Source organism: Corylus avellana, chromosome ca1, assembly GCF_901000735.1.
Source record: "Corylus avellana chromosome ca1, CavTom2PMs-1.0".
In the NCBI taxonomy this organism is placed as follows: Eukaryota; Viridiplantae; Streptophyta; class Magnoliopsida; order Fagales; family Betulaceae; genus Corylus; species Corylus avellana.
In genome coordinates this window covers 40,629,746-40,641,252 of record NC_081541.1, presented here as the reverse complement: position 1 = coordinate 40,641,252, position 11,507 = coordinate 40,629,746, and the positions used below count along the sequence as shown (strand labels likewise).

At 34.1% G+C, this 11,507-nt stretch overlaps 1 protein-coding gene across 1 annotated transcript; it reads left to right on the top strand.

Moving 5' to 3' along the window:
- Positions 1-6,669: 6,669 nt before the first annotated feature.
- On the top strand, positions 6,670-7,687 carry LOC132167705 (metalloendoproteinase 4-MMP). The gene has a single exon (XM_059578718.1). It carries the CDS (start codon positions 6,692-6,694, stop codon positions 7,673-7,675), a length of 984 nt encoding a protein of 327 aa, XP_059434701.1. The 5' UTR covers positions 6,670-6,691; the 3' UTR covers positions 7,676-7,687.
- The last annotated feature ends 3,820 nt before the right edge of the window (positions 7,688-11,507 follow it).

The following is an 11,507-nucleotide window of genomic DNA, read 5'->3' as shown; positions in this document are numbered from 1 at the left end:
TTAAGTCGTCGAATTTATTTTAGTATTTATTTTCCTGTACATGTGTACTTATGTTGTTATAGATAATTTAATAGGAGATAGATCACAAGAGGTATCCGGTCATCGTAAAAAACTTAATACGGATCATTTTTTAGGACCTAGATCTCGTGTGGCTCAAGTCCATATGGGACGTTGATGGAACTACCCATCAGGATATGATCGAAATCGTTTTTATGTTATACATCACTAAATGTATGCTTTAATTATTTTTAGAGCAATTGGATGTGGTTTGTATTATATTTTGATGACTAGTCTTTAATCTCGACACTTGGAAGTCTATCTATGTCGTAATGTTTTAAGTTTCACTCTTATTACTTGTGATTAAAAGTTTAACTTATAGCTATCTCTGTCATTTAGTGAAAAGTCTTCCGCTATAGGCTCTCTTTGAAAATTGTTTCTCGTGGAATAAGACTAAGAGGTGAATCATGAAGTCAATTATAAGTTAATTGATTTCACTGGAGTGTTACAGTATCTCATGCACCTCCCCACGTGCCATTCTCTTTGCGCATCTCTCTATCAAAGCTGTTGATCAATGTTTTTTTTTTTGTTTTGTCGTCACTTTCAAACCCTTCCGTTGTAAACGCCTTTGCTTTTACCATGAAAATTGCAAGAATCAATGTCCATTGTGCATCATTTGATGGGCACCTCTCCTTTCTAATTTTGGAGTGGAGCTCCTCTTTAGCGGCTTTAACTAAGTTGATTTTAATGCAATATTGTGGCAACTAATGTATCTTATTGCTACTGCATGTGTCAACCCAAGTAGGTTCACTTGTCGATTGTTTAAAAATTTGTCAACCTCAGTGGCTCTTTTATTGCACCCATTAAACCTGACCAAATTTTTAGCTCATTGTCAGTTTACTTTATGATTTTCATAGTACTGTATTAAGTGGTATAAGACAATTGATGTCGGGGCTTCCACCCCTTCTCTTTATAGTTAGTTTTTTATAATTAAATTTTATCTTACCTTAAAAAAGACCATTCAGTACGACACCAAAGAGAGTTTTAATATGTAGAGAGAGAGAGAGAGAGAGAGAGAGAGAGAGAGCTTTAGTAATGGATAGTTGAAAAAAAAAAAAAAAAGATATAAGAGAGTTAAAGAGGAGAGAAAATAAGAAATAAGTATACTAACAAATCTTCAATGAGAATGATTTTAAAAACTTTCTTCTTTCCACATCACATATATCTACTAGATCTTATAAAATCAATACTGGAGATGAGACATTAAAAAATAGGCACAAAAGGCGGAGTCAAAAATTATTATGGATAGGAGCTAGGGGTTAAAAAATTTTGCTGCTAGACGCCAATACCTTATAATATTTTTTTCAACCTTAAAAATTTTTTGTTCTTAGGAATTGAGGGGGGCCATGACCTATGTCAGTCCCCCCTCCCTACGTCCCTGACACAAATATAGAAAGATTGAATAATGTTATATACTACATTCACACTACATTTATTTCATTTGGCTGATGTGATAGTACACATTAATACTTGTTAAAAAAAAATAAAAAAAATCTAAAGATTGATGGACACTGTTAAGCTTTTATAACAAATGATGATTTAACATGGTATATATCAAAGCCAAAGGTCTTGAGTTCTAATCTTTACTCCTTCATCTATCCACATTTTAATTAAATACTTCACGTGTTAGCTATTAAAACAGAGTTTGCATCCACACGTGAGGGCTCGAAAAATATTAAAGTATTGATTAAATACTTAAATTTATATTTTTCTATCAGTTTAAGTTTTCAGTAGAATAAAAGTGAGATTGAAATGTAGTATATAGCATTTCTATAAGTATTACTAAAAATTATATTTTGATCCTATAATTATTTCGTAATGCTTACGTAAAACTTTAAAATCAGGGGATATTTGTTGAAAAAAAAAAAAAAAAACCACTAGATGTTACATCAAGCTGAGTCAAGATGGGGCCTTTCTCCACCAACTCATTAAGAAACGTGGGGTACAGATTTGTCTGAAACGAGTAAAATCGAGCCCTCCTCCTCATCCTTTCATGGGGCCTATCCCTTTTAACCCCACCGAACAGAAAAATGCCTGCCTCAATAATTTCCACCATTGAAGCTTTTTAACCATTTCCTTAAAACTTGGCAGGATCTGTCCTCTCTCTTGGGGCCGTTTGATGCATGATTTTTAGGGGTCTGTTTGATCAGGCGGGTAGGATTCATCCACCCAAAGAGATGTGTGTTCACTCTAATTATCAGCTTTTGATTAGATGGGCCAGCATTTATTATTGCTTCATATATGATTGAGTTGTAGATCATTACTCTGTATAGATTATTGCTTGGAGCTCTGACAGGGTTCTTAATTTGAAGTTTCACGGTACTTTCTAACTCTTTGATTTTGACACTTTTATTTATTTATTTTTTTTTGGGTCTTTGATTTTGAATCGTGGCCCATAGGATTCAAAGCAAAAGAAAGCATGGAAATTAGAAAAGAATTTGGGAAAACTTTATTTTATATTTATAAATTATCATATGTTTTGAAAAGATACTTTTAAACTTTAAAAATTTTGAATTTAACTCTTTAAACTTTTAATTTGATTTAACTAACCCCATTCGTCAAATTCAACCGTTAATCCTTAGCGAAAATTACTAAAAAGACAAAATTATCTTTGAATTTTTGTTTTTTTATTTATTTGAAAAATGAAGATAAATTTAAAATTTTATAAAAAAATTAAGGGTATAAAGGCTATTTTATTACTTTTAAAGTTTTAAATTTGACAAAGTGGGTACATTGCATTAAACTGAAAATTTAGTTGGTGAAATTGAAAACTTTCTAAATTTGAAAAGATCTTCCAAAAATACATAATAATTCAAGGGTATTAAGTGAAGTTTCTAAAAAAAAAAATTAAAGAAAACCTCTTTTAAAGTTTTGAATTTTTTGTCAGTGTTTTGTAAAGAAAAAAAAAAAAGGAAAAAAAAAGTGGACTTTAGATGGCCTCTTTTAATTTATTTTATTTTGTATTCTTCTGAAAAGTCATGGAAAATGGCCACGAATCACTCTGGTGTTACCAATAAAGATGAGTGGATTTTTAGCTCACTTTTTTGGTTTTCTTTTAAAAAATTGAATTCTTAAAAAAAAAATTAATGGAAAGTTTTATATATATATATATATAGAGAGAGAGAGAGAGAGAGAGGAAATTGCAACAAATCTCTTGTATATGGTGTTGTTAATTAAAGATGAGTGGATTTAACTCACATCTTTGGACATTTTTAATTGTTTTTTTTTTCTAATAAAATAGCGCTAAGATTTTTCCCGACGTTACTCGACGGTAGGCCTTAGGCGACCGACCGCCTAAGGCCAAAGCCAGCCCTATATATATAAAAAGAAGAGCTCCTTAAGTTATTTCTACCTTGTTGGAATGAGATAGTTCTAGTTTATAAACTTTAAAGTTTACATTAAATTTACTATTTATTCATTTGAGTTTGACAAGATTGTGCCTTTTTTAAAAAAAAATTGTTTATTTTTCATTTTGGGCTTGGTTGAATGAAAACCGAGCAAGTTGTGGATTTTCCACCTTAAAACGTCAATAATACTGGTAAGAGAATTTGGGCTGCTAATAGAGGGCCCATATGGGCTTAAATTTTTGGAATGGTTAACCCAAACTGGAGCCTGTAAGCTAAATGAAGCATTCAAGCAGCTCTTCCGGCTCTCCCTAGCTTGCACACTTCCCAGCTCAACGAAAACGGAAAATCTCTGATATATATATATATATATATATAGAGAGAGAGAGAGAGAGAGATAAAAAAAAATTGCATGTATTTTGGATACATGTCACTTTAATAAATTGAGTTGGAAGAATTAGATAATTTTTTTTTTTTTTTCAAAAAAGTAAAGGATAAAAATGCAAGAGTAATAAATTTCATATTGTTAAAATATAATCTTCTCTTTTTATGCTTATTTTTAGCACTTGAATTTTATATTGTTAGAATATAAATTTAATGATCAAGTTTATTCTTTTTTATCATCTAAAGATTTTATGATAATTGATAATTTAATATGGAATCAGAGCAGAAGACGTGAGTTCGAACCCTGACTCCTAGAATTTAAACCAATTTCAATTAAAATAATCAATGTGTTCTTTAGTCGCACATAGGGATGTGACCAAGCCAAGCCGAGCTTTAAGATTTCAAGATTGGCTCATTTACAAAGATGCTTATTCGAGTCGAGCTCGAGTTCAAGCCGAGCTATGGAATGTGTATTCAAGCTCGGCTCGTTTAAAGTTCGGGCGAGCTCGAGCTCGTTGAGAATGCTATTCGAGCCTAGCCAAGCTAAACTCGAGCTCAAGCTAAGCTATTAAATTCTTTAATATATGATCCGAGCATAGTTCAAGCCCGAATTTTAAAACAATCTATAGACATTTATCTATAGTATATATATCAATATTAAGTAATTTATATTACATATATTACTTAATTACTAATATACACACTTTATATATATATATATATATATATATATATATATGAACGAGCTAACGAATCGGATAAACGAATCGGTTGAACTTTAAACGAGCTGAGCTTACGAGCCCATATTGAGTTTTCTTGAGCGAGTCGGGCATGTATCATTTACTAATTGAACGTGTTTCTACAGTAACAAGCGAGTTTGTACAGTATTGAGCTCAAGTTCGAGTCAAGTTAAACTGAGCAGATTGTCGTACGAATTGGTTTATTTATAACCCTAGACTCGCATATATATGAGGAAAGTATTAAAATATTAATTAAATAATTAAATTCATATCTTCTTATCGGTTGAAATTTTTAAGACAAGTGATATCAGAAGAAAGATCTCTAATTAGAACCTTATATTCGTCTTTCAACTAAATATTTCGCATGTGCTTTTGGAATAAGTTGGAATTTAATATATATATATATATATGTCCACGTCAGCGTTTGCAGTAGTATTTGCATGGCCCCGGTGATGCCTTCCACAAGTAAAGCGATTGTGGGGATATTCTAACGACCAAATGCAACAATTGCAAGCAAGCAATCCACGTACCCTCCTCTTCAAGCTTCCTCATTGTTCAATAATGTGATCGTGGGCCCGGTGTTTGGTGAGGGTGCTGACTTTGTAATTTTCTTTTCTTTTTTCATTCTTAATTAACCTATAAACAAAATAAAAATATTGTACAAATTGACTCACCAAAATATCATAAACATTAATAATAATCATCATCATTATATGTTAGGGCATTACAACCTTTTGTTTTTTGTTTTTTGTTTTTTTTAACAATTTAACTTGCTAGTTCAAATAATACTTTCAATGTAAGTTATTAAACCATTAAAGTTGATTGTGGTGAATGTAACAGTATCACATGAACTACTAACTAGTTTGTACATCTAAGTAGTACACTTATCACGGAAACTACTAAATAATTAAATTTGGTTGAAACTAATGTGAATGCTACGAAAGCTACTACTTTAGTTTGTAAGGAGATCGACCGTAATAAAAGCTATAGTACCAAAAGTATTTCTTAAACAAAATGACAATATGATGGTACATATAGTCAGGGCCAGGATTGGCAATTTAACCTGTAACACGCGAATTCAACACGAACACAACACGTAATTTTAGGGTTAGAGTTTAGGTTAAATGGATTCGGGTCGTAAACGGGTGGCCCGTTTATGACACGTTTAATAAACATGCCGGGTCGTGTTAACTCGTGGGTTGACACGTTTGACCCAAATATATTTTTATTTCAAGTTTGCAAGGTTGATGGGATTTTGCCATTTTGGTTAGGCTATAAAAATTAAAATGACATTAAACGTGTTAACAGGTCAGGTTGGAACCTATTAACATTTAAATTAAACGTATTCACTGGCCAGTCGTATCGTGTCAACCCGACACGACACGTTCATCTAAACCGGTTACACGTGTTGTGTCGTGTTACTTGTTAAGAAAATGTATCATGTTCATATTTGGGTGTTCAATACATTTAGTTAAATGTGTCAAGTTCAAGTTTAACATAAACGGATTCGTGTCATAAACGGATTGACACGCCAACACGTTTTGCTAGCCCATGCATATAAATACTGAGGTGGACAAATGAAAATGAATCATTGTATCCTATTCAGTTCCAGTGCTATTACTCCCCGTGGTGGCTAATGAACGGAAATTGGACGAGTTAATAAGCGCTACAAGTCATTTTTTCAATAATTCTGATTATAAACCATCATCTCATATTCCGTTTTAGTCTCATTTTTCCCCTCACCGGAATTGAGTAGAAAAGAAAAAGAAAATGATAATAATAAATAAATAAATAAATTATAGGAGGTTGGGGGTTGTTTGGGAGGAGTGTTTCACTTATAGCACTTTTAGTAAACGTCAAGGTTAACTGATCAATGGCGACTGCAGAAGATGCACCAAACAAATTAAGGCGTAAAAATCAGTACACCCACCATGCATGATGCCTACTTGAGTCCGCCGGAATGCAACCCCTTTTGCAGATTCTTCTCAAATTCCCATCATTATCACTCTCATCATATAAATTACCTTTCCTTTATAATCATCGTATTCTCAAACTCTAATCCAAACAAGAAAGAAAAAGCTTATAAAAACTTGTCCATGGCTTTTTCATAAATATTCTCCATATCCATTCCTCCAAAGCCTCAAACGAGTCAAACCCAAAACTACCATGTTTCTCTTCTTCTTCTTCTTCATCTTCCTTCTCGGTTCACCGCCGTACCTTCTCGCCAGAAATACGCCGGGATTCACCAACAAAGAAGTGACCGGCATATCGGAATTCAAAAAACACTTCAACCGTTTCGGGTATCTCCCGTTGCAAAACGACACTTTCTTAACAACCGATACATTCGATGACCGGTTCAAATCGGCTGTTATACTCTACCAAGAAAAACTCGGCCTCCCCACCACCGGTAAGCTCGATTTCGCTACGGTTTCTCAAGTTTCCACCCCGAGATGCGGCGTGCCCGATACGCCCGATACACCCGATACGTTTCATGCAACGAAACGCTACGTATATTTCCCGGGAAAACCACGATGGTCTCGCCCCATGCCCATGACGCTCACGTACGCCTTCTCGCCGGTGAATTTCATCACCTCCTTGAGCTCATCGGACATAAGGGTCGTGTTCAAACGAGCATTTGCGACCTGGGCGTCGGTCATCCCGGTGAGCTTCGCTGAGACGGAGGACTACGCCTTTGCGGATATCAAGATAGGGTTTTACAGTGGCGACCACGGAGACGGTGAGGCGTTCGACGGGGTTCTCGGCGTGCTGGCACACTCGTTTTCGCCCGAGAGCGGGCGGTTCCACCTCGACGCGGCGGAGACGTGGGCCATCGATTTCGGGACCGAGAAATCGGACGTGGCCGTCGATTTGGAGTCGGTGGCAACCCACGAGATCGGGCATTTGCTAGGGTTGGCACACAGCTCGGTTAAGGAGGCTGTTATGTACCCTAGCTTGAAGCCCAGGGATAAGAAGGTGGATTTGACGGTGGACGACATAGAAGGAGTGCAAGCTTTGTATGGATCAAACCCTAATTTTAGGTCTGGGGATTTGTTAGAGTCTGATATTTCCTCAAATCAGGCTGTTGATCTCAGAATTAGGTCATCTGATCATATGGCTCTGGCTTTGATTCTTTATTTGTTGTGCATGTAATTTTGCATGATTAATACTTTTGACTTTTCTTTTTTTTTTTGAGGGGGGGAGGGGTGTTGTGGAGGGGCGATCCTGTGGTCTAGGGTACAGGAGGCCCAGGAGTGATGATCATGATACCCTTCAGATAGGATACCAACAATCACAGAGGCTAAAATCATGGGGAGCTTAATGACTGTTCTCTAATTAACCAATTAATAGCTTTATAAAGTTTGAACTAGTTTTGGGTTCATGATTTTATTTGTCTAGATTTTTTTTTTTTTTTAATTATTTTTAATGATGATCCTATACCATGCATCCAGATTTGGCTAAGTGGGTATTATATATGTTCATAAATTAGATAATCACCAAGGTTCTTGAAATTTTCTGCCCGAATTTTCAAACCGGCCGGACACCCGGAGTCCCACACACCTCTCTTATTCCCTACCAAACAAAAAAGAAGATCTGTTTCTATCCGATTGATTACGAATCTTAGGCCAGTTAATTTAAAATCTTTTGAGCAACCATGGAATAATGTTAAAAGGAAGATTTATATCTCCTCAAAATTCATGTGACGCTTGAAATTATTATTTAATCAAAATTAAGCCATAAATTATTATAAATTTAATGGTAATTTTAAAAGTTATATCAATTTTAAGAAGATACGAGATGTGATTAAAGACTAAAATAATTTGTTTTATTAATCAACCATGCAATTTGTATTTGATGCAATTTTCTTCTCTCTTCTGTTATGGGCTTGGAGTGAACAAAAGCTTAATTAATTAACCCTTAGAAGGCAATTAAAGATATAGATTGTGTTAAATGTCACAAATAAATTCGAATTAATTCAACTGAAATTCATTGCGTAAATTATATCCATCAGAAACCAGTTGCAATTATAGAGTGAATGGCACGTCACATCAAGTGAGAGCTATGCTATAATTATTAGCACACCAACTGGGTTGGTTGTCTACCCAACTCAGACTCATTTATTTTTTCTTCAAGAAAAATGAAAAGGCTGAATGACTGTACGCTATCATTTTTGTGGAGCAGCCTTATTAAAATTAATTTTTGGTTATTTTGGTGAGGTAATTTAGTTAAAGTGACTAAACATTTTAGCTTTCAACCTCACCATTTTAATGAGAAAGAAATGATGAGTATTGAATAAAAAAGTAATTTCTCTCTTTTTTTTTTTTTTTTTTTTGTTTCTCTCTCATCCTTTAATAGTAGGAGAAAAAATAAACAAATATTTAAAAATTAATATTTAAATAGAACAGTAAAAATTGTGAGTTTGAAAAGTGAAGATTTACACCACGTGCTCTTAATTTGGAGTATTACTTTTGGTTCAATTTGGGTTTGTGATTTTAAATATGTGGCATGATAAAATAACAATTTCAAAATCCAATTAAATGTGATCTTTTTATTTTTAACCTTTCTTTTTTCTTCAAACGCACTCCAAAATATGATATTTTCGTGATTTTTTTTAAAATCGTGTTTTGGTCTGCAAAATCACAGAGCTAAACATACTCTTTATACAGCAATACGTAGTCGGGTTTAAATGAGTCTATAAGGAGATACAATCACAAAACACAAGCATTTTCTTGAGACAGATTGAGCTATAGCCTAATCCTAGCTGCTTGACTACTAAAAGTATAGTAATATGAGGTCGAAGCGTAGAAATTAATGAGTGTAAGTGTCATTCTTTAGTATTGTGTCCGAAAAATCTCAAATCTAAAGCCTCCTCTCACCAAAGCACATGAGAGCTCCCGGTGCTTTCGAAACTCATTTTATTAGCGTGACAAAATAAGAATAACGCTACTTCTTTTATATTAATTGACATTGTATATTTTAAATGGTGCACCGCCTTTCGATGACATATAATTGGATTGTGCTTTGAAAATGAAATTCCCACTATACTATATGACTTTTTTAATTACGTGAGATTCAAAAAATCATGAATGGGGCCATAAATATTAAATAATACAATAATGGCATCGACCTTAGACAGTGATAGCTAGAGAGATTGTGAAATGACAGCGTTTTAATTCGTAAGGGGTAGCTCAATCGGCTGTGTACCACGTCTTATGAAGCGGAAGTCACTAGTTCGAATTCCTCGATCTCTCCCTTTGTGGACATGTCAAAAAAAAAAAAAAAAAAAATTTAAGTGATCTTTAAACTTATCTTTAAAATAGCAACAGTACTGTTGCCCATAAGGTGTGTTTGATAAAATTTTCAAACACTACAAAACATATTAATTTCAAATAAAAATTATCAAACGGATTTTTAAAATTAGCCCTCACCATTACCACACTTATCAAAACAAATATAAAAAAACATTCTCAAAAAATAAAACACACTACACAAAAAAATTTCAAAAAATAAAGGAAGTGGTTCGATTGGTAAATTTTTTAGAATTGTTTTGAGTTTTGGGTTTCGAAAAAGGTCAAAATTGAAAATAGATTTGGTGGGAGCCACATTTGGAGAGTGATCACCCAAAATAAAAGAAAAACGAAAAAATTATTGTGGTTTACACTCTACTAGCAGTGGCCATTGCATGGCCATAGAAGTCATGGTGGCCACTGCGAGAGCGCCGCCATAAGTTCTTGGAGGCAAATGGTGGCTGTTGGATGTTTATGGCAACCATCGTCAAAAGTTTACATTGGACTGCTGAAAATTCACAATGATTGTCACAAGACGTTCTTGTTGAATATCCAATACAAGCATCTAGCTTATTAGCGTCCAGATTATTAGCGGCGACAACAATGTCGCTACTAATAGGGTTCAGTAGCAGCGACTAGAAGAAGTCGCAGCTAATGGTAGTATATGCTAATCTTAGACGCTAAAGAAAAAAAATATACATATTAGCATCGAAAAATAGTTATTGTAGGGGTTGCCTATAGTTTATGGTGGCTACTACGGACAAAGCCAGAAACTATTATAGGAGCAAAATAAATTATAAATTTATACTTTATTATTTTATTTTTTTTTACCTTAAAATTTTTTCGTTCTTAGGAATTGACAGGGGGCCATGACCTATACCAGTCTCCCCTCCCTTCGTCCTTGGTGGCTACCATGAAGCAATCAGAGTTCCTGACAACTCATGGTGGCTACTATATGTTCTTGGTGGCAGCTTTCAGAAGTTTATGGTGTTATTGCGGGGCCGTTGAATGTTTACGACAGTCACTATAAGACTGTAAATAAGTTATTGATAATTATTTTTTAAGAAGTGTTTTATGATTTAATATTTGAGAAATGTTTTGTAAAAAGTGTTTAGTGTTAGTAGCCATGTATGAAAATCCGTTTGGATAACTTTTTATTTCTTCCTCCTTTTCACTGCGCAGTTTTTTCTTCTCCTCACACATTATTCCTTGCCAATTTCAAATATTTACCAAACTGCCATTCTGTGTTTTTACCCAACTGCTCTTCAGAAGGTTTTAATGACTAATAAATTTTTATATTGAACTTATAATTCTAAGCTACTTTTGTTTTCTCGGCCTGATGGGCTAAAAAGCTCAATTATATTTCTAATAGGGCCATTTAAACTTATCTCTAAGCCCATTTCGTCCTATTTCACAAATTAAATACAACATTCCATTTTACTAAGCCCATTACTAAATCCTTAAAAGTAATGCTATACATCACAAACATCGTTAGATCTATTTGGTAGCCGCTGCCAGATTTGCTTGTTGGCTATCGTGGTTGTAACACCCCGGTCCCATATTGAAAAGATAAAGAGTAGGTCATAAAGAGTGTGTGGTTTATAAAGATAGTTATAAGTGCTAAGTTCTATATTGCCTAGGTTAAACTGAACTTTATAAGCAATTTTATGCAAGTTCTAAATTGACTAGTCATTTTG

Excerpts from the sequence above, each read along its gene's own strand:
- LOC132167705 (XM_059578718.1), top strand. The coding sequence starts at position 6,692 with ATGTTTCTCTTCTTCTTCTTCTTCATCTTCCTTCTCGGTTCACCGCCG.